This window comes from Rhea americana, unplaced genomic scaffold, assembly GCF_003343005.1.
Source record: "Rhea americana isolate MKP2758 unplaced genomic scaffold, rheAme1 scaffold_15, whole genome shotgun sequence".
Classification (NCBI taxonomy): domain Eukaryota; kingdom Metazoa; phylum Chordata; class Aves; order Rheiformes; family Rheidae; genus Rhea; species Rhea americana.
The window spans coordinates 6,566,731-6,590,843 of NW_028185594.1; the positions used below are offsets into that span (position 1 = coordinate 6,566,731).

The 24,113-nt window shown below is 36.0% G+C and overlaps 2 protein-coding genes across 4 annotated transcripts in view; both read left to right on the top strand.

Annotated features, from left to right (window-relative positions):
• BOLL (boule RNA binding protein) overlaps positions 1-14,471 on the top strand; it is a 197,676-nt gene extending 183,205 nt beyond the window's left edge. Inside the window, exons 6-11 of the mRNA XM_085299558.1 lie at positions 236-363; positions 2,348-2,419; positions 3,411-3,458; positions 4,704-4,832; positions 6,315-6,413; positions 13,843-14,471. Of these exons, the coding sequence (XP_085155684.1) occupies positions 236-363; positions 2,348-2,419; positions 3,411-3,458; positions 4,704-4,832; positions 6,315-6,413; positions 13,843-14,001 (635 nt within the window). The 3' untranslated portion in view covers positions 14,002-14,471. The remainder of the gene's footprint in view (positions 1-235; positions 364-2,347; positions 2,420-3,410; positions 3,459-4,703; positions 4,833-6,314; positions 6,414-13,842) is intronic.
• A 7,780-nt stretch (positions 14,472-22,251) lies between these two features.
• The window catches only part of RFTN2 (raftlin family member 2), a 34,918-nt gene continuing 33,056 nt past the window's right edge, over positions 22,252-24,113 (top strand). For 2 of the 3 annotated variants that reach the window (XM_085299476.1, XM_085299478.1), the window contains exons 1-2: positions 22,252-22,487; positions 22,941-23,087. In XM_085299476.1, coding sequence (XP_085155602.1) covers positions 22,949-23,087 — 139 coding nt within the window. In that variant the 5' untranslated portion in view covers positions 22,252-22,487; positions 22,941-22,948. Of the gene's footprint in view, positions 22,488-22,563; positions 23,088-24,113 lie in introns of those variants that run through there. The other variant, XM_085299477.1, reaches the window with a different exon arrangement.

The window sequence follows — 24,113 nt, forward strand, 5'->3', positions numbered from 1 at the left end:
GCATGTCATCTTTTGCACTCCTTTCCATCTACCTGTGTTATCCTGTGACCATCTGCTTTCAGGATTCTGTGTTTGAGAGGGAACTGAGATAGCACTAGGCACACTCTGCCCCCATGCTCTTTCCTTTGGGTGTCAGTTTTGATTCTCTGAAGATCAGAATTCTTTTTATATGATCTACACATTTAAAAATAATATTTTATTAGTAAGTCAGCTGTTTTAAAAATTCTAATTTCAGGGTCAAGTGTAATGCCAGCAGCTGGAACAATGTACCTGACTACTTCAACTGGATATCCTTATACTTACCACAATGGAGTGGCTTATTTTCATACTCCCGAAATTGCTTCTGTTCCACAGCCATGGCCTGTAAGTAATTATTTTTGTATATTTGCTTTTCTGTGGACTAGGATTAGTCCAAGATTTACAAGTCCCTGTTGCTTCCAGCTTCTGCAGCTATACCCTTTTGTCTGATGCCTAAATAGCTTCCTTCTTTTAGTCCATTCTTTTTTTGTGTTTTTTGATATTGCTTAARATTATTGTTTTTCTGCAGGGGGCTTTTCTTTGATACTATTTTCTGGTTAAAGGGTATTTTGGAAYTAGTGGAGTCCCTGCTCCAGGGGAAGTTTATTTACTAATATGGAGGAGCTGGTCCTTATGACCTTTCATTGGCTTCATTATTATTCCTCTATGCATATGTAGTTCTTGGCTGCAATAACTATTATATTGAGAATGGAAGGAAAATGAAATACTGAATCAACAAAGCAAAACTAAAATTGAGTCATCCTGTAATCTTACATATATTTTTCAAGAGTACACTTASTTTAGGAGGAAGGTACTGCAGTAAATGAAATGTTTGATGTTATTTGTCAGGGAGAAAAGGATTGTCAGTGACTTTAGATTTTTTTAAGAGGGAAGGATTAAAAGACTGATGGGTTCTGCAGAGTGTACATCTCAATTTCTGTAAAATCAGCATTGGCTGAGGTTGTATGTACTATCTGTATGTATGAATGCAAAATCCAAATTCAGTGAAATCTGTTGCTGCCCTCATCTCTCTTTTAGAAAAGGCTATTGTTTTTTATTTTTAGTCAGTAATCATTCCATTATGGTGGATGTTTATTTTGACACTATAGAATCTTGTTCTCAGGATTTACTAACTTCTCTTTTAATCACTTCTTTTGTAATTTTTAAGCTGTTTGCTCTTCTCATGAGGAATGACATTTGTGATTGACAACCTCGCARTGCTTTCTCAGCTTCAGAGGAAAGGCATAAACACTTTTTTGTGTGTTCTCGAAAGCATTTTTGTTAATGCTCAGTAGTTTTATAGAACTTCTTCAAACACTGTGTGTTGGAAAAGGTCATGAATATTTTTACTGTGTTGTACTGAACTTTGGCACTCATGCCTTGGCCCAGGTCCAYTTACATTTCAAACATAACTGCTTGATGTTTCTAACTGCAAATGGTACTGCCTATTTTGTTCTCAGTTATTTACATATTCTTCACTTTCATTGTTAGGAAAGTATCTGCATCAASAATTTTTTTAAAATGGCAACATTTAGAAAGTGTTAGCTATACTAAAGATATTAATACCTTTTTTTACTGTAGTTTTTTGCATGACAGCTTTCTAATGTTTTATTTTGTGTTGCATCCTGTTTTCATATGTAGTATATGTTATAGTTATACTATGTGCTATAGTATACAGTTATAGTATAATGAATTAGAGTAGTGTTAGGGCTGTTCTTAAATATTTGCAGGAATTAGAGAGTTTCATGAGATAGGGAATTATACCGTATTAAAGAACCTTTAACAGATCAAAACTAGGGGTCCAYGGTCCTGTGTTGTTCTCTACCCTGGCMGTTTGTTTCTGCTCCCTTTTTTTCRGTGGTGTTTCTCTGRTCTTAATGTAGCACCACAAAAAAACAGGTAAGTTTTCAGCTGGTTTACCTCCCTAAACAGGGTCACTGCCAGATTAGATGAATGCTGGAGCTGGTGAGAAGAAGGGAATGGGAAAAGGAGCATAGGCCTGAGGCTGCGGAGAGGGTAGGAACATACCTGTGACAGTTTAAGTTGCCCTGAGTTGTAAAACTGACATGTGAACTGCTTTAGAGAAAGGTACTTTTTGCAAAGGGGTAAGTACATGTGCTAAAGACTTTTGCTGCATCAGTAATGAACCCTTGGAATTAGTGGTCTTGAAGAATCAAACTGTAATTTAAATTCAGTAAGCCTGTTTTCAAAAGGGAGCAACTATTTAGCGTATAGTACTTCAGGTCTGTTTTTACCAGGAGTGAAAATTTATGGAACTGCTGCATTAAGGCTTCTAACTTACTGTGTTTGTTTTCTGTTTTTTTTAAAGTCACGCTCTGTTTCCAGTTCACCAGTGATGGTAGCTCAACCGGTTTATCAGCCTCCTACATATCATTATCAGGTATCTGTTTGAAATGTGTTTCAGAGCATCAGGATTCCTTCCAAACCTGCGGTTTTATTTGCAATGCTGTCTCAGCGCTGTTTGTTCTTAACAAATAGAAGACTGTCCAAAATGGTCACATTAAACAGATTTTAATTTCATTGAATAATTTCTTTTCCCTAGAATTGAATTTCCTCCTGTCTGTCTAACTTCTGGAAGTGGAATCAATTAAAACTTTCTTTTGCATTGCTAGGCAACTGGCTTAGTACTACTCTTAATTTTTATCATCTGGTTTAGCATCCCGTTAAAAGCAGGACCAGTTAGATCAGCTTGCTCAGGAACTTGTCCAGTTGAATTTTAAATCCCTCCAGCGATGGAGATTCCACAACTTTTCTGGACAGCCTCTTCCAGTGTTTGTATATTATGATGGTARAAATTTGTTTCCTTATATCTAATTGGAATTTCCCATGTTCCAGCCTTTGTCTGTTGACTCCTGTACTTCTCTGAGCACCTCTGAGAAGAATCTGGTTCAGTCRTCTTTGTGCCCTCTCACTAGAAAGTTATAGATAGCAATAATTACCCCTTTTCCTGCTTTAGCCTTCTCAGGACTGAACARAGCCAGTCTTCTCAGCATTTCATGGTATGTCTTGTGCTCCAGCCCCTCACCTTGGTGGCCCACTGCTGGACTCTCCAGTATGTCCATGTCTKTCTTGTATAGTGGAAAGTWAATCACATTTTGTATCTTCTCTTTTCTCRCTTAAACACATTTCCTAAATACTTCATTATTTTAGTAGCTAAGAAATGCCCAAGACAGAGGCCTGAGTGGAATTTGACAAGATGGACATTCCTATGCTACTGGGGGGGACAAGTTTATGAAAATTAATTTTGGTTCTTTTTAATTAAGATTTGAATAAAGATTTGGAGGGGGGGTTGATKGCAGTATATTAGGAAGGTGTGTGAATAAGTTTATTCTTAATTATATAAAGTAGTATCTTTTCTTGCTTCAATGTAGGCACCAACACAGTGTCTTCCAAGTCAGTGGCAGTGGAGTGTTCCACAGGTAAATACAGTTYACAGCTGCAGTATTTTACCGTTAGTTTGGATTTAGTTTAAAGGTACAGTGCACTTTTCCAATTTTTGTAATAGTTTGCCTTTAAATCAAATGATAAAATTCAGTTTCCCATTAGTTACAACAGTATTGAGATAAATATTAGTTGCTRTGTTTTAACAATACTCTTGTAACACTGATACAGTGGAGAGCATAAAATAGCATTTATAGACATATCAAATCTAAGTTCTTTATTAAAAATGCATCTTTCTCYCTATCCCCAGCAAAATATCTGGCTACAGAAGAGCAGATAGTTTCTGTTAAAAGAGCAAATGCTAGTTCTCAGAAACCAGATAAACTGCCGCGTAACTGCCTGATAGGAGAAAAGAGTGTGAACTAGCTCTCTAACTGATACTGCCTGTCATGTTTTCAGTGTTTTAGCAGAAATATCCAGACACACAGGAACAGTGAAATTGGGCTTAAGACTCTCACAATAGGAGGAAGACCATGAAATTGCTGACATCTTTTTGTGGGTTTTATCAATTTTGTGATCTTTGTAGCAGAGGAGCATAATATGGAAATCATGTTGTTCAAAGGATTTGAGGAGTTTGAAGTTAAAAGGAGCATTAAGGCCCTTAAGCCTCAAGCGTTATACGTCCTCGTTGCTTTAGTAGCAGGTAACCTGGTCCAATTTGAGTCAGTTCCACTCTGTTAATCAGTCTGCTGCTTTGAAAACTGGGTGCTGAATTGTGTTAGATTTGTTATACACRAATAATGTCATAATACTCTTCTAAACTTTGAATGCCTTGTTCATAGCTCCTGCTGCAGGATGATTTCTTGAACAGTGAGACCTTGCAGTCCTGTGCTTAGACTTCCATGTTAGCCTTTTCAGTGAAACAAATTGACTAATTCTTCTTCCAGGGAACTCTTATGTCTGGGTATRGGGAGAAAAAAATGCTAGACCTGTTCAGGTAGCTAGCTGGCTAAACTAAAAATGCCTTGAAAATTATATAATTTAATGTTTTYGATACATGGATAGGTAAAGATGTGTGGGTAAGCCTAAGCATTACCAAAAAATACTGTGGTTCTTTTTTTTAACAGAATACTCTGATTTGTAGTGTAACTTTTTTGCAAGAGAAAAAGACTACTKTTTCTGCCATTTTGAGCGTAAATGTCAGTTTTAAAAAGTGTTAGGATTTCTCTCACAATGTTCTTTAAAACATAAATACAAAAATATGTAGTGATGTTTTATTTCAGTCTCCTGCCTCTTCACCCTCGTTCTTCTATCTGCACCCATCTGAAGTCATTTATCAGCCAATAGAGATTACCCAGGAAGGTGGATGTATACCTGCTCCTCTCTCTCTAGTRGAAGCTGCAGTTCCTGAGGTATTTTTATGAAAAATTATGCTTGCAATTGAAATGTTTATCTGCAATTGAAAAACATAGCCTTTTACTTTAAGCACAAGTAGTTCAGAGCACTTAAGTTCTCTGTACTTCTTCCTGCATCCATGCTGCTGCTGTGTTATTTCAGTTGTCTTCGAGTTAGAGCATCTCTTCCATAGTTTCCTAGGAGGATGCTTTGATTCTGATATATTTTAGAAAGTCTCTAGTGTATGACGGACAGCAGTATGAAGACTAATCAAATTATTTTATTTATAAATAACAAATTTAAACAAAATAGGGACTCAGACTGAACTGCATCTTCAGAGTGTTGAATTAATCTAGCCAAACCATATCAGCTTCTTGAAAGACTCCTTTTTCTTTGTGTGTAGAAACTAGTTTGTAAATATTCTGAAGGTCAGAATGAATTAAGAGTAGATGAATGACTAAATCAGTTCTGCTCTTTTTGGCCTATCAGTTCTTTACTTCTCCATCAACAGCAGTTCTGATCTCTTTAAGAGATTATTAATACACAGTAAGACTGGTTACAAAATTGAAAATGTATTATGATTAATTGGTACTTTTCTTCTTTTTAAATTCATTCTTCTTTAATAGAAATGCCTGAATAAAGTGTAAATTATAGCAGAAATTAAGTATTTTTACAAAAGTTAAGTAATCTATTGCCACAAGAGTAAAGTTCCAAAACTGGTATTCCARATATCATCGATGAAAAATGCTGACATAACTTTGTAGGGAAACTAAATTGTTTAGGAGTTATTACTRCTTTTCTTGAATAATAAGACTTTGGTGTTTTTCTTTTTGAAAATGCATAAACATCCATATTTATTGTACAGCCATAAATCCTGTCCATTTTATTGTTTTACCTCTTTTATTTCATAAATCGGATATTTATCAGCTTAGAAACAGAGACACTTGAAATGTGTGAACAGTAAGGAAACCCATGAAATTAGTTAAGGAAAATATTTGGATGTATCATGCTCTCAGTCCACAGGTACATACTTTGCTGGTGTTAAAGGAAGCTGTATGTGGAAATTCAGAAGACAATATAAAATTCATGATAATAAYAAAATTGTATTATTTCTATGTAAATACCTTGTAAGCGTGATAATGCTGGGTATTACTTTTCAGTATACTTATCTTCACATTTAAACACTATCCTATTATAGCCGAGTGAAATGTATTTGTAATACAGAAGCGTGGTGCTTCTGTCAAGGAAAGTGCTCTCTGGCACTGATTTAAATAAGTTGTTTATACGAAAACTCTGGTAAGTATAGGGGAAACATTTCAATTTTGAAAACTTAGTTTTTAATGTCATTGATGAACCAATCAGTAGTTCAGATTAATTTAGCCCACAATTTGAAAATTTCAGGAATCTAAACCCTTTTGAAAGGCTTGCAAAACCATAAAAATGCGAAACAATCTTCTCTTTTTGTAAACAAATACAATTCTTGTTTGCTTTTATACCAGCCGTATTCTGATCATGGAGTTCAAGCAACRTATCACCAGCTTTATGCCCAGAGTGCCATAGCCATGCCAGCACCTGTGATTCAAACTGAGCCAGTTAAAGTAAGCACTGTAGTCTTACTGTCTTCTTTTTTGAAGGGGGACAGGAGGAGAAGAGGGTCAACGATGAAAAGGTCTTTCCTTATGAATTAGTAAACAAGGAAAACAGAAATGTTGCAAAGAAACCATTTTTTTTTCTTTATTTGAGGCTTTGTTACAGAGGACATAGGGATTACTTGTTCTGAAACTCTTCTACCTTGAGAAAATTAAAAAGACAAGTAGTTTTAAAACTTCCAAGATGGCAAAGAAAACTGCAAATGGAACGTGTGTTTTGAGAGAAAACTGAACCTTGTTCATTTCTTTGATAGTTATAAATCCTTGTCTTTATGCATCTGGATCTTGAGCGGTTGAATTTATTCTTTGCAGCCTTAGACAAGCACCTCATGCTATGGTGAGGTGGAGTTTTAAACAGTGAGTGTGAAAACTTGTCCCTGTTGGCTGCCCTCAGGTGTTTTTCTGTGCAGTTCTGATTTTGAATGGTCATTTTAAAATACCTGGTTCTTCCACACTGAGGCAAGGTTTCAGAGTCCCAGTTTGAGGTCCTGTTCCCTAAATTACTAAAACATTGTTTTAATATGATATGTAAACRTTCTAGATTAGATTTAGCCTCTGGGGCCTGTTACTGCATGATAATAAAGGGGTGAAGGTATTGGTAGTTTCACTTGATATATTACAGTGCTTGCTCTTCTGTGAAGAGAAGATGCTTACTCAACTACAAATGACAGAATAAATATGAATGAATCAAAGATTTGTTATAGGCTGCGTCTGTCTTTTATTTTATAATTTTTTTTTTTAGATTTCTTTTGAGAGGTTTTTTAATTCCTCCAGAGTACTTACGTAATGGTATCTACCAAGTATTTCCAGCAGAGGATGCTGTTGCCTTAGGTGTTGTCTTGGATTAAACTGGAAGTAGTCCAAAAAAGAAGAAAATAGAAGCTGAACATGAACTAAGTGATTCATACATTCAAGATACGCGTAAAAGGGGGTTGGTCGAGCACAGCGATCATATTTAGTGTACATTCCACTTTCAACGGTGTGTGAAAACACTGAAAACGTTGCTGATCRTAGTCTCAGAATCAAAAAAAAGCGCATACTTACTAAGTCAGATAAAGAAGCAAAATTTTTTCCTTATATTCACYACGTATATTAAAGTGCTGTAAGCTTCAGAATAAATTTCATCTGGATAAAATTCTCAGTAAAACRGATGTTAATCGTATAGGCATATACACCTGTGAAGAAAAGCTAAGACTAGTGYGGTTAGACATCGTTTGTGGGCTTCATTTTGTTTTTTCTTCCACTAATAGTGAAACTTCTTGGTATATRTAGCATATACTCCTTTCATAGAAAGCAAGATTTTATACCTTGAAACTTGACTTTTATTATCTTTCCTAGGACCAAGGCTATATGAACAAGATAGTGTCAAGTAAGTTACAAGATAGATATAGAGCATCATAGCTCTTCTACAGTAATTACCRTAGTGCCATGCTTTATCTTATAGTGAAGGTAAAGTAGTTTACTCTGTGATAAGTGATACAGACTGATCTAAAGTAGAGTAAGAACATACAAGTTAAGGCCATATTTGAATGGTTACTGTGGCACAGGAAATGAGCTGCAAATTCATACTCTTATCTCATTATATGATGTCTTGTATGWTTATTCCTCGCTTTAGAAGTAGTTTTATATGCAGCTGAAGCTGGCATAACCCAGTAATTCATTCCATTTTCCACACTGCCYATTTCCTGTGTTAATACAGGTTTTCATGCAGCTATATCGTAAGCCAAGTCAGGGAACTGATGTGGTTTTAGATGAAGCCCCACTCCCACCCACACCACCTGAAAGAGCTGACTTAAACTTGAATCTGTTCCCCAGACCAGTTTGTCAAACAACGGCACAGAGTCTCGTACTTGAACGAGGTTTGGAATAGGCTAGAGGAAAGAGGACTCGTGTCCACAGTGCAGGTCTAAGCCTGACTAAACTGAACACAGAACTGCTAAYCCTGTTTGCTTCTTTGTGGTGTTTGTTTCTCACTGTTAACCTGTCTTTTTCAAAAGTCTTTTGTTAGAGTCCATAAGTTATGGACTTGAAAGTTATGAAAGTTGTGATCAGTTCTCCAGCAGATTCACAAATATAGTTAAACCCTTACAAAGACTTTGAGAGTTGTGATAATTTCATTTATTATAAGATAATGATGGATACCATTTCTGATCGTTTTTTAGCAATTTAGTGGTAGGTAGTAGTTCTGGAATATAATTCTTCATTTACCTTACCTTTTCAYATAATCCTAATGGCCAGCTTGTTTATATCTATCACTATGGCTGAGCATTCCACAAGGTTTGAGAAAAGAGCAGGCATTGAGAGCAGGCTGGTGTGTATAGCAAGCGGTCACGTCATTACCACCTGTTCCCCAGCTGTGTTAAGATACTGCCTGCTGGCTACAGTCTTAAAATATCCCAACAAATGTATSTTTGCTGCTTGAGAAATGCCAAATAGTGGCCATGTAAGAGAGAACACATTTTGAAATAAGCACCTTACTTTTAAAATAGTTTATTAATGGTCTCTGTGCAGATTTGTATTAGGAATAAACTTTATAGATACTCTACAGAAACATACTTTATAGTAGGATCTGTGGTCATATGGTGAGAGTAGTATGGGTATAGCCAGGATCCATATATTTTTGGTGCTTGTGGACTCCCATAGCTTTCAAATGTAGCTCAAAACAGCATGCATTGCAGTTACACTGTGATGGAATCACAAAGGTGAACAAGAGAGACAAAATCTTCATCGAAGAAGAAAYGAATTCCTGAGCCAGCATTTCTGGCTGGTGTGGAAACATAAAAAGAGAGCTCAGTTCGTTATTTTTGTAAACCATTCAGCAGATAACGAAGCTCCAGTTCTGGCATTTTTAATTGATTTTTCATTTTCTCTGTTTTACCACTTAAATAGTTTTTCATTGATGGTCTTCAAGAAGAAAATCAGAAAATCCTCAGTGGTTTTTGGCTATAGTTCATTTTTTGGATCCAAATTTGGTATTTAAAGGAAGGCTTGAATCCARAACCTTAGATCTCCTGCAGTTTATGCGTGTGTTTGTTAATGATGCTTTGTATTTACAGAAGGTGTTTTCTTTGGGTATTATAGCAWATTTTGTTCATGAATATGTGGAAGTGGTTCCATCTTAAGCACAGCTAAACAAATTGTTGACATTTATTCATACAGTTGACATTCATTCTGAAAGACTACATGGATTGTTGGGTGGCGTTTGTGTTTTTAGAGAACCTGAATTCTTTCTCATCTCTACTGGATCTTGTGCAGTGTTTCAGATCTAAAATTGTCCTCTAACACAGGGACTGATGTTTCGAATGCTTCTAGAGGAGAGGTGTGAGGTTGTGTGTGTTAGTAAGATCTGTGTACTCCACGGTAACAGCAGCCACTTGAGGGGAGATTGAAATTCATGTTCTCCAGCRTAGAGGGGGGACTTTGTGAGGCCTGGGGAGCAGAGTACCACAGTTGCAGCTTACAAAAACTGAGCAAAGGTGTAGCAAGTGCTAGCCTGCGGAGGTGGATAGGTGGGTGGTTTGGGGTTTATTGTTTTGCTTGATTTCAGGCATTTGTTTCCTCCTCTCAGTCATCTTTTCTAACTGGAGTACTTTTCAGGGGGTTGGTATGGTTCTGGTCTTGGAGAGCTTTTGCTGTTCCTGCAATCTGTATCCAGCTGAATTACGTGGCCAACGTTAACGGTATGGGATCATGCAGTGTCTTTGCCCTTTTCAGGTCCACGAGGGGAATATCCTCTCCTTGTTTAGCTTGGTCATTTAGGGGGAAAGAATCAACTTTACTTTGTCTAAATTCTTCACCTCTGTCCTCATAGTAGACTAGTTTTAGATGAAAAAGTCTGGCAGTTTTCCCTAATCCAGTTCTTGAACCTGAGCTCTGTGTACTAAATTGGAGTACAGAGCTATAGTACTTCTTTTAAGCTTAGCATTTTCTTCATAAGATGTTCAGGAAAGGCACAGGGTGCAAGGGTAGCAAGTAATCCTATGGTCTTTCTGAAAACTGTTGACTAACTTCTCAAACCACAGGAAGCTATCAATGACAGAAATGTATCTTCTTTCTCAGATTTTTTTTTTCTTGTCACCACTTCAGTGTCTACTCTCAACAATCTTTTCAATAGCATTAAAATTGATTTTTCTACTTCTTAGGATTGTCAGAACAGAATTTAGAGGAGTCAGTTTGTAGTACTAGTGTTCATGTATTATGCATTCTGGATATACTGATACCTGAGACTAATATCTTGGCTTTTTGGTAGTGAACGTTCTTTAGGTCTAACTGAATTCAGAGCTCTCCATTCTTCTCTGCGGTTAAGACTAATAACTGTGCTCTGTGTGTGTATATGTGTACATACTAAATGTAAATGCACATATGTGTGTACATGTATACATTCATGGCTATATGCACAACTTCCTATCATATTTTAAAGGGAAGTCTTGCTGTAATCATTTTTGAAAAGCATAGAAATTTTATACTAGTAGAGTACTATTTGATGATGTTCCATCTGGAGCAAAAAAACAAAAAAAAAAGAAAAAAACTTTCAACTTTTCTATATAGGTAAGTATTTTTTTTTTTCATTTATACAGGGAATGATATTAAGATGGAGAGAATGCACGTTTTGCTTTAAATTAACTTAAGTCTCAGAAACTTAAATATAAAACTTCTAGTTGTCCTCAAATATGATTATTAAGAGGCTTGCCACCATCTATAACATCGATTAGTGCCTTTGAAAGCGATGTTCTCAATTCTGATAAATACATATTCATTAATTTTTGTATTAACACAGGAAGGTGCAGRTGGCATGCCTTTCCTTACATTGCTTCCTTCTATGTTCTCTTTACCAACTTCTCTTTTTCTATTCTGATAGTTTGTTCTCATTCCAGTTTAGTCTTTTTTTTTTTTCCCTGCTTTCTCTGATCTATATGTTCTCTCTCTTTACTTGACAGACATTGTGGAGCATTCACTATTAAGCCATTTGGGCAGCTCTAGTCTACCTGTACTGATTTTCTTGTCCAGTCCTTCCCATGTGGCCGAGATCCATCATCAACATACCAGCTAGCAGCTGCCTGTTGTGAAACTTAGGGTCAGTTGTTTCATTGCAATGCTTGCTATTTACAGATTGGTAAATGATAAAACATGCTAAAATAAAATTCAGCGTAGTCRGCAATATTATGTAGTTACTTGCTGCATGTTTGTAAATTTCCTGATACTCTCTTATGTAAAACCAATTTTGTAATTTGTGTCACTCATTCCTGAGATAGTCATGTTTATATTCTTTCCATCTTTATTTTCTTTATAGTTTGACTTCCCAAGTTCTATGAACATTTGATTTATTTTTCTCTCAGTAGTGAGGGGATTTTTCAACACTTTAATGTATGATTTTTGTTTCTGAAACTGTTTTAACTTCCTTTATTAACAACTCACTTTCTCCCCTTTTCTGCCTATTTGGTGTGATTTACAATGATTTGTGCTCGTAGTTATATTCTGTGGTGAGTGCTCAACCCTACTTTTTATTATGGAAAAGAAGGTACTGTTTTTAGTTTCTTTTTTCTTTTTTTCTTTTTAAATCCAGTATTTTAATAAGATGAAGTTAGGGAAGAATAAGTGTTTTGCACATGATAAGATGTGTGACCCTTTCTTACTTGAAAGCATTTTAACAACCTTTATAGCAGGAACTTGCTATTTGAGCAGGATGTGATCTTTGTATCATTTATCCCCAGATTTGGCTTTCAAAAAAAAAAAAAAAAAAAATCTTGCCTGATTTCTTATAGAGACATTGGTGAGATTCCTGAAGATTTTGTTTGTACTTTCCACATTGGGTTTACTGCAGGCTGTTCTATGTCTGTGTTCTGTGAGTTAAAGAAGTTTTTTACCCTTCTGTTGGGATTAGGCAGTAGAGAGGAAAAAATACAGGTTTGTAAGAGCCGAAATTAAAGAAAGAGTAAGAGAAATAGATTGGTACTGAAGTCCTGTAAGGTTGATACAGTGACTGCAACTGGCACTAGATGGATATGAGAATTGAGAGTTGAGGAAGGAAATGCACAAGATTTGGAGCTAGTAGATGTTGAAAAGAGGCTAAACTCTTTGAGTTAAGGTGAGATGAAAAACCTGATAGGGATGTAGGATCWATAGCTATTAATACTAGGAAACTAGCAGAGCTAAAAGGGAAGGGGGGAAGATGTATTCAGTAACTTAAACAGAACTGCAAGTGCTTGGCTGAGAATACAGCGTTAGAAAACAAAGATATTATTTTGAGGTTGCCATGTGCCATACAAAGAGATGGAAAGGGATGAAGGAACTCACATTGGTTAAGTAAACAGAAGGGTATTCCACAAATGGGATGTAAAGCAGCTGAGATTCAAGGGGAAACAGTAACAGAAAGGGCAGAGAACTTGATTGTAGGAAGAACGAACAGAATAATATAAAAATTCTAGAGATAGTTCCTTCCAGCACCTGAAAAGTTACCTGTGTTTTCCAAATCTTGCCATCCTTTTGTTAATCTTGCCATCCTTTTGTTAATCTTGCCATCCTTTTGTTGTCAACAGGTACTGACATCCACTAACAAGTTACTTAATCACAGTCCATCACCTGCTCATTAGTTTACAAATAGGACAGATGTCAGTTACCCAACACCAGGTTTATAAAGCTGTGAGTTTTAACTGCTGAAGGATAACCTAGGCATCACTGTAAATTCATACAGAAATATACTAACTCTGTTCACTTTGTTATTAAAAATACTAGAAACTCTGTACAAATTAAAAGAAGTTTAAGGCAACAAAATCATAGTTTGAGTTAGAATTAAGATTGTTTGTACAGCATGGAGATACCTATGGTCTTGGATACTCTTCCAGCTAAGTAGAAATGCTCAGGTAGCAATGATTTACTTAAGAATTGCACTAAATAAACAGTTCTTGGAAATGCTTGATGCTAGGCTGAGCTTGAGATTTATTTAATGTATTTCTCTAATCTACAGGGAAAATAAAAGTGGGGAAAAAAAGATGTGGTTAAATAGTTTTGCACCATAACATTGTATAAAAAAAAATCCCTGCTTATTTTGAAAGAGGGTAGCAGTTCCTTTACTGATTTGTCATACCTTTGGAAAGGATGGAAAAATATGAACAGTGAACAAAATTTGATTTAAAGTCTGAACTGATTTTAAAATTTCATACCTGTAAACAAATGAGGATGTTTCCTACCAGTGTCAGCTTCACACGTATGTATGTGTTTGTGTGTGTAATGGAAATGTGAATTTCCTTTTTGAACCCAGTCTGTCTTGCTGACACAGCATCAAAATGGACTATAACCTTCCACTAGAGCATTATTAATATAGTAAAAGTGATGTGCCTCTATGTAGAGGAAACAAAACTGCATTTTTCCCTCTCTTTAGGAACCAAGGTTACATTCTGTGAGAAGAAATTTTTCTCATCCTTCGTCTGTGAGTCTGAAACCTCGATATACACGAAGCCCCCATTTTCATCCTAGAAAAGATTATAGAGTGGAAGATAAAATTCTTACGCCACCTTCTTCTACAGATTCAGTAAAATAGATTTTTAGCTTTCTACCTTGCTAATGTACTTGTCACGTGGAGGGTTTGTAGTTCTCCAGCTTCTAGCATTTGCCTGAATGTGCCTAAATTGAAACATTACTGCTTTTCATAGAGTAATAAAGTGAAATCTTTCAGCTTGGATGGGCAAACACATGAAATGCAGGATAAAATCATGGTTTCCTTTCTTAATAAAAATACTTTTAGAGGACAACATTGTAATTTGTGATACACAGACTACTATATATACGTTACTTGGTAACGTAGATTAAAAAACAACATACTYTATTAAAAGGGAAAACTTAACATGTCAGTTCTGGACTACATTCATTAAAAGTACCGCTAGTTGCAAAGTAAAAGCCACCTACATGCATATTGACAGCATTTACTTGTTGCAGGTTGAAATCTGTTTTTTTTAAATCTGTGTGCATTTTGTTTCRATTACAATATAGTTTATATACTTTTAATTTTGCTGCAATCAGAATTTTCTGCTTTTATAAGGTGTTTTTCTTATGTGTCATTTTAGTGTTTGGGAATAATAATTTTTTTAAAATAAATTGGACCACTAGCTTAATAATTGCATATCTTCATATGAGGCTGACATTTTTCTTAAATATGATAAACAATACTTTTGTGTTTATGGTGTGTTTTTAGCTATAAGGGAAGGCAAGAATTGACTACTTACTATGATAAGACCACTGGAAACTTCACCTTATTTCTTTGAATTTCTGTTGTCTATGCAAAATTGAAAACCTCCTTGACAGTATCATGTGTTGAGATGGAATACTGCTTTCTCCTCAACTGCAGGTAGATAATTTTCCTCTTTCTTTGCCTCCTTCACCTTGCCCTGAATTCCTCCTGTATTTGTAAAATAATTCCTGAAAGTTTAAAACTCAGCCTCTGTAGTTAATAGAAGTACAAGCTGTGGCTTATTGCTTATGTAGCACTGAGGTCTTTGTTTTATATGTGTAAAATACTCTTGAGCTATTGATCTTTCATTTGTTCTGTAGTAATTTCCTAACTAAATTTTGATTTTTTTTTTTTTTTTTAATCTCATGAGGATCTTGTAGAGTGGGCATTACAGTCTGTAAATAATCCATTAGTGATAGGTAAATATCTTAAATATAATTCTAGCAGTCAGTGGCATTCTTTCATACTGTGCTGGAAAGAGGTGGAGTCTGGTTCTGTTCTTACACCGGTTTGACGTTGTTGCGAGAGGAGACTCCCTGAAGTATGTCCTTTTTATTTATGGTCTTGGTTGCAAGTTTGCTCAGATGGATTTGCCCTYTTTGCTAGGCAAAGAAAAAGGAAATCTACACAAATACGATTTAAACCTTTTTTGTTTTTAAAAAGGTGTTACCCTAACTGATGTGGGGGTTGTTTTAACAATAAGCAGCAAAAAGAAATGCAATTTGTTAGATTCATGGGGAGCTSAACGTACTTTTGTTGGGGGGGGAAGCTGCTGCAGTTTGTCATGTCTCTGGGCCAGTCTGTAGAACCAAGAACATTCATCCAGTTGTTCTTTTATTTGATTTAGATTTTAGAATTCATCAATATAAGTATTTTAAAGAAATCTTGGCACATCCTAACAATAATTCGTCTCCATGGGAACGTTTTTARATAGCATATCATTTACAGAAATATTTTCTATCTCCAAAGCTACAGGCAAAGGTTGTATGTTCTTTTAGAGCCTTGTTTTTCATATCATGAAATATGTTTGACCCAGGATTCATAAGATTACCCCAAAATTCTTACTTTTGGGATTTGGAGTTTTGGTTTACCAAAAATGACTTCCCAGTTTTTAAAACACTTTAAAGGTCTAAGAAATTAATTCTACACCAAGTGCTATATTAAAAAGAAAAAAGTATTTACAGGGAAGTCTTTGGAAATAATTGCTTAGAAGTGTACAAATACAGTGCAGTYACTTGCATATTGTGAGATTAAGTGACATTTAATCTAAATGTCTAATCTAACATTTATTCACAAATGGTAGGTTTTTTTCCATTTATCAGGGCAGATAATAGATTGTTGATACTGATTTGATCCTGTAGCCTTTGCTTCAGAAAGGGTTTACTTTGTTTTTACTTACATACAACTTGATCATTTAGAAGGATATGCAATTTTGGGCACAAAAGGATTCCTGTCATGTTTTGCCCTGGAGGGTCTGTAACTTCAGTCTGGAGGGTACTGCTTGTTTGCATTCTGTCATCGAGGCTTCACTCACAGTGCTTCATTTTGATCTGAGAGACCAGGAAAACACCAAGATGAAGCATTGACTGTTGGATTTTCTGTAAGAACCACAGATCACTGGTCAAGTATTGAGGGCTTCCCGTTGATATTTGTGTGTGTCATAGGCATATCTTTCTTCAAAAAGGTTTGCCAAGAATGATGGTGTTGTATAAACCAGCAGTAACCTAACATTTAAGCTTCCAGTAGTTGGATCCTTCATAAGAAACAATAGAGGCACAATAAATGACTTGCGTAATTATATTAGTAGTGCATTCCTGTAATAGGAAAGGACGACATCATTTCCTTGAGTAGTGCCTGAAATTGCATTATCTCAACATTCTGACATTCATGGGTTTGTGAGGGTTTTTTTTTTTTCCCCATATCTTATACTATGCTGTGTTACTTTCTTTCCATTTAAATTTTTCCAAATATGGAGATTTCTGTGCTAGTTGATTCTAGATATTGAGATCCTGATCCCTCACTGTGTTTTTTGGATTTGGAGGAGGGAAATGTTCTCATTGAGCCTGTGCATTTTCCCATTGATAGCTGTAAGGCTTTATATGTGCCCTAGAAGGGATCAGATCGGTTGTGGGACGGTGGCTTATGGACATACAGCTAGCCAACAAAATATAACGTAAGGCAAATAATCACTTTCCTCCTTATGTACTGTTTGTTATATATTAATGAACCAAATTAATTTTCTCATTTCCCTGCTAGCATTTTTTGTTTTCTAGTGAGCTAGCTTTTGCAGTATTTTTAACTGATGTTTATTTAATATTATCTTTATATGGCAAAAGGCTGACTTTAACATTCTTTATTAGGTAACACTGGATGAAAACCTATAGATTTAGACAGAAAACTTCGGGAAGTTATCACACTCTTATACTTACGTATTTGATCAAGGAATATTTTCTTGCATTAAATAGAGAACTATCTTGTTCACTCACGCTTTTGGTGCACACTACTTCTGATCTTGAGCGCCAGCAATATATTCATGATTCCTGTAGAACAGGTTACATTTTTTCATGTTAATTGGATATTTCTATGTATTCTGAAATTCATTTTCCAAAATACTTAAGTCAATGACTGTCTATTTCGTAATTATTTTACCATTGCATTAGTGAGCAAACTGCATTGCAGTAGTCATTGAGGAGAAAGTAGCAGAACACATGGCTTTTTCAAGATGTTTTTTCTCTGTTCTAACATAGTTCTAAAACATGAGAAGTTGTATGGGTACACTGTTGTACTAAAATAGGTTGATAGTTTTGTAATGTTGAAATACTGCAGTAGTTTCAGTTCACCWGGAATAAAATTTTCTTCATTTGTTTCCTATTTCAGTTAAAAAAGAAAAAAACGCACACACTGTAAATCATTATTTTAAAGATCCAAAATATCGTCAATGTCTTGATACCTTTGGCATGATCTGGTAAGCTGTAGGTAAATAACCTGTTATGCAGAAAATCCAAATAGAAATACAGAGAGCAGAACTGTAATATGTAGCCCATATTTCAACAATGCTTAATAATGTAGCTAAGATGTAATGGAAAAGCTAGATCTTATAAGACCTTCTTAGACCTTCTGAGTGATAGYTAATTCAAAAAATATTTAAACTGTGATTTTGAGAGCCACATGGCGGCTTTATGCCTCTGTCCATCCGTGTAGCTCTAGTCTATATAATGTATGCRTTAAAGAGAATACTGTTCATTTTTCTAATTGTTTTTTAATTGGATGGTTATACTAGAACATTCAGTTTATTCCTGGACACATGATTTTAGTTCATCATGTGGCTTTCTTATTTGATACTGTATTCCAGGTACATATAAACTAGTTACTGCAGCCTTGTTAGATGAAATACCGTGGATGTGCATGGATAAGAGTAATAAATTTGTAGATCTCATTTCAGTGAGCTGTTTGTCATTTTATAAATCAGAAACATTTTTTGTTGAAACCACTTGTAGAATACAGTAATAAACAAGTTTCTGTAGTTTGTAACTTCTGATAACATTCTAGTTTTGTAAGTAAAAGTTCAGTTCAAATTGGTCCCTCTCTGTTGTTTGAGTTGTAACTATTGTTTATTTAATGGTGACATAGATAAGTAGTATAACATTGTACTAGGAAAAATAAGAAAAAGTGAATTGGTAAACGTTGATCATTAAACTATACTACAAAACCAACTGATGTTTTGTCATCTTTATGGTAATTATACTTCTTAGAATATTTAGTRGTATTGCAGGAAAGATGTTTTTTCTGCTCAAGTTAACATGCTTAACAAGATTTTTTTTTTAAGTTTTACCTTCAAAGGAATAAAAAAGGCTTGGGGACAAATTTAATAAAGTCATGAAATAAAGGAAATAAGCCTCCTCCACAGAGAGGAACTGTGAAATGCAGACRTGTTGCAATTTGAGATGATTAATGTTCTAGTTTGTTGAGTTTTTTAATGCATTATTGTTAAGTCCTGTACCTTGGTTAGCCTTGGTTTCTGAAGAAATCTGACCAATTTAGTTCTCACTTGTAATTTGTTTCCTGAACTACTACTACTGTGTCTGTCCTCTGKTAAAGTGTTCTGCATCAATAGTGATTGATACATATCAGATAATAATGCTGATCTTTTTTTAAAAACTGTTGCCCTTACAGGCCTGTGTAAGCTACAAATATGAATATTATGACCACAATTGGGAAACGTGTAGTCCAAAAATAATTTTACATTTTGATTTTCTTTCAGGTGAACTATGAATTATCTCTTTTCTTCTTGTTAGTTGAGTCAGTTTTGGTTATAGTGACATTTTTATAGAGAGCAGTGATTATTCTCCAGGTAATTGATACAGTTTAAACGCGTTTGGGTTTTTTTGATGCTTGCTGCTCTTTAACCTCAGGTAGAAATGGATCTTCCACTGCTAGGTGAGTTCATTAACTGGTTAAAATGCCTGAGTGGGTAACTTCCACGTGGATGCACAGACTGCGGTGTTTTTGTCCCAGTGGTGGTCTGAACGGAATGGTGAGTTTGAGACATTTTCCTCTCAAAAGCTTCAACCAGTTCTGCATCATGGGGTTGAGGAGTCATTTCTCATGACTGTGATAACTGCCTATAGCAGTTTGTAGGGCATCTTATGTAATCTTTGACATGTATTTTAAATCTTAAATAAAGTACTGCTTGTTTTGAAGCTCTTTGTAGTTGCATGGTATTRAAGCAGTATGATTTCTGTTGCTTTGAACATACTCTAGCCTGTATCTGAATTAGAAAAAGAAAGAAGTCTTAAAGGAAGGGTTTTGTATGGATTCTACTACAGCTGCATGAAATGCATACAGGTACAAGATAGTCTTTCCTGAGAACCAGTGTTCTGTAGGACCACACAGTGTACTTTTTATCCCTGTGGGCAGGTATTAATGGGAAAGTCACATTTGCTGTCTCAGATTCCTCTTACTGAGTCCATGAATTGTGAATTCGGTAGTGTATGATCTTTGAGTTCAGTACCCATTTAAAATTGGATATTAAAAAAACAATCCATCTGAAATATATATATACATACATATATATATATATATATATATTTGGACATTGCACATACCCAGACAGACTAGGAAAACATTCTGTGTACCTGCACAGGTACATGTGCAGGTATGTTTAAGTCATATGTTTTTTTCCGTGTGTCTTGGTTTTATGTTTTTACTCAACAGGAAGCTCAGATGGCTTGTAAAAAAACACCATACAACTATCAGTAATTAATATCCCATTCTTGGTCTTGTAAGAAACTAGAGGAGGCAAAGTTTAAACTGGAGGATTTTATTAAATGTTTTATGCAGGTCATGGTTGTCTTTGGAGAGAAGGCGTTCTTGTTTGTAAGCTTTGGGTGCAAGTCAATTTCTAACAACTTTTCCCRGAAGCAAAGTGCTGCATTCCTCTTTCCAGCAGGGGAGAGATCTTCTGAAAGTGGTTCTAGATCTCTTGTATTTGGTGCCAGCACTTTGGACAAAAGCTGCCTCAGTTCCAACGCCTTTGACTTCGATTGCGTTAGTAATGAGCAGGTCAGCATGGAATCAAGAACAGCGGGACATGCTATTTTAAGACCTCAYTTTCATGCAGCAGGTGATGTTCTTGCCTTCAGTAAGCATAGCAATGTAATATGAAAGATAAAAAGTGCTTTCCACAAAAACGTTTTCAAAACCTCCATCATACTGAGAGTAGGGAGCAAAGTACTTCCTGAGCTATGTACAGGGCCAGTGTGGAGGTCTGGGTAGATGGCAAGGCTTGTCATGTCCCTCTGTAGTCAAAACTCTGCTGGTGCAAAACTGCTGCTGCCGCTCATCCTGCGCTGTTGGGAGAGGATCAGGAGTCCAGCAGTGAACTCTTGCACCTGCTGACRTACTTCTCTTTGCCATCTCTATCATTTTTCCAGCTGATGAGAACGAAATTGTAGGGAGGTTCTGCAAGCCTCCCGCAGAGGCATAGTTTCAGTGGGTTAATTGGTTCATTGGTCAGGTTCTGGCCGTTACAAAAGTCTAAAAATTATTTCAAGCTTCAACATGTGAGACATGCTCTTTCAGTGGGAGTTGCTGTGGTTACCACACCCTGTGAATCACAGTGCAGTGTGGGGATCYGTTCAGAGCCATTGCATTTTGGATCACTGGAAATGGTTGTTTCTTATATTCAGGCACCTTCTGAATCCAGGAAAGATTTGAATTCCTCTTCTCACTTGTTTAAATGCCTTGATCCAGTTGTGAACTCTTGTGAAGGATGCTGCTAATCTTTTCTTCATTCTGAATTATGGGGTCTTTGGTTTCACTGGTTCAGTTTCATTTCTGACAAGTCTTTMCTGGTAACTTGTTGCCTGACTTCCAGTTTAGAAACCTATAGCTGCTTCACTAATCTGGGGTCCTCCAAACTAAGGATCATCATGTCTGTCCATAATAGTGTTTATACTATGAAAAATCCGATCTTGGAGGTGTAGGCCTTGTTAGGGCTCAAAATACGTTCTTCTGGTCTCTAATACAAAGCTAGTTCYATTAAAATAAAAACACAAAAGCAACCAGCCAGCAACTGGACTGATGCTGCAAAAAGTTGTATTATTTGCCACTGTTGTAGTCATTGCCATGGCTTTATACAGGAGATTGCAGATGATCTGAAGATCCTTGTGGAATGGAGCAGGATTCCTGGAGTCAGGTGGGCAGTTTACATGCGTGTCTGGTATAGCAGTGAGCCAGGGATGCCCTTCGTTGCAAAATGGGCTTTGGGAGTTGGTTCTGGGTCAGCAGCCTTGCACGGAGCTGAAGGGCTGCTCATTTGGTATGTTTTGCTAGGTTTTAATCAAGAAGACAACACTGAGATACACCCTCTTGATTAAGGCACCTGGATTTATCTTAAAGAATACAGGATTGAACAGGTAATTACTGCATAGGTTCTGCACTGATGGATTTTTAAATTATTCTGAAGTTAAATAACTATAATGTGAATTTCAAAGGCAATGCAGTCTGCAGATACATGGTTGCTGATAAGCTGCTTAAATTGAAGTCAGATTACTTCTTCCCCCTCTGCCCCCCCACATTATGGTCTGCCTCTGGTGTAATACAGTTACAAGTGACTTTAAATGGTTCATGTAAGAGCATTGAGTGCTTTTACGCCATGTGGTGATAGACATTTTTAAAATAATATAGTTTTCAGAGCTCAGTCTGAATTTTTCAGGACTTAGAGAAAAATGTCAGGAAACAGCGTTGAATGTCTGTGGCTGTCCTACCTGAAGTCAGCCTGGCAGAGGAGGGGAGGACTTCAGCTGTTCAACACCTATGGGACAGAAAGTCTTGTAACCATATTCATACTACCTTGAAACAAAATTTTTTCCAACTTAAAATGAGTACTCATTTAGTATAACTTTCTAGTTACTAAATACTATCAAAACCAAATTTAAGTTGGTTTTACTAATATAGATTTTTATTGTAATATGTAATTTTCTTGACAAGAAATCTCTTTACTACATTATTTTTGCGTTATTACAAAATACTACACTATTTTTTTTTTCTTCCGGAAGAACGTTCCTGTGGAAAGGAAATAAGACTAAACTTTGAAATCTGGAATAGAGACTAAACTGCTTTTCATTTACTTTTCTACCCTTTGAGATGCCAGAAGCAATTTCCTCTCGAAGCTGACTTCCTTTCTGGAAATGATTTTCGTCTCCAACCATGTTGAGGCTCTTTTCTCATTCTCTCCTTCTGACTAACTTGCTTTTTCTCCTCTGACTTGCTACTGCATCTGAGTAGATCTTCTGGAGGTAAGTAATTGCCTACAAGTTTCTCTCTTAACTTTCAATTTCAGTTCTTTTTTTTTTTTTTTTTTTTCTCCCCTTCTCCTCCTTAGCCAGTCAGTCTAGAAGGACAAACAAAGCACTATTGGTGTCCTCTGCAAGAGAGCACTGCTAGGGGGCTGGCTGTAAATTTGACGTGGCATGGAAAATCTCTGCTAGTTTGTAGCAGCTCTAACATTGCTGGGGAATCAAGCCGACTTTTGCTGAGTTTGTAGCTTGAAGACATTACGGGCTTAGTGTTTATATGCAGAAATGAATAGAAAGGACTTTCAGTTTTTACCTTGGGAATCAGAATCTTTCTGTATCTGGATTTATGGCTAATAGAAAACAAAGGGAATTATTGTGGATTTGGGGTTTTTTTTCGAGAGAGAAACAGATCTTTCTGCCCCCCCCCTTTTCCTGCAACTTAATCATTTGCAGATCTTACCATGGGGTGCGGACTGAGAAAGCTGGAAGACCCAGATGATAGCAGCCCTGGAAAAATTTTTTCTACATTGAAGAGACCACAAGTTGAAACAAAGACGGATTCTGCTTATGAATATGTATTGCTGGATTTTACTTTAGAAGGTATTTTTTTCTGTTTTATCTTTAATATTTTGAGAAAAGAAGGGAGAGTATTTCACTTAGTTAAGCTTAGACACTTTTATCAAAGCTAGCCAAAACATAAGACTTTTATTTTGAAATACAAATCATGACAAAGGYCTTCAGTTAGATAAAATTACAATGGAAACTGCTGAAGTATTTTTAACAACAGAGCTCTCCAAATCACACAACTRTCCTTGTTAAGGAAGCTGGCTAAAAGACTGCTTGAGAGTTTTTCCTGTGAGTCAGATACTGCCATTCTTGCTCACTTTGAATAATGGTTATCTGAATTTGGTGTGACTTCACAAAATTTACTGTGCCCAAGCAAGGGTAGTAGAATGCTCTGAGTATTTTTTAAAACGTATTCAACTTCTGAAGACAGATTGTCATTGTCCTTATTACTGTATGCAGAAATAAGTCTATTTCTTACATATGTACCAGGGATAGTTTTCCCTCTTGCCACTACCGCAGTGCTTTGGTAGATATTTTAATAAGAATGTTCTACTTTCATCTTATAGTATTTTCAAAATACTTTATTTGTAGTTGCTGAATAGTCTTTTGAAACTGTGGCCGAAACGAAATAAAATTTGTATGCGTAGCTGGAGGCAGACGGTGCTCCGTGGGATACTTCCTTCCAGAGGGTGTCCCGTCTCTAACAGAGCAGCTCCCTGTTCCAGAAAGTTGAAAACATAAACAAGCCCAGATGGCTGCCCTCTGAGCACAGACAGCTCAGTTTTGTAGTCACTTTGTAGTAACTCACACTTTATAACAAACAAATCTACTGGAAGTTCTTAAGAGYGAGGATTTAAAGTAAGTGCAATAGCTGGAAGAAGGATATGATAAAAGGGAAAAAGTGTTGGTGTATGTGTTGTTACTTATTCAGGAACTTTTTCAAAAACAAAACTTGACCTCCACTTAGTTTTCTTTTTGAATTACTGGATTGTAGTAATATTTTTTTTACTTTATTATGTATCAGCCTGTTTATTGAAAAACTGTAAGATTATTAATAGA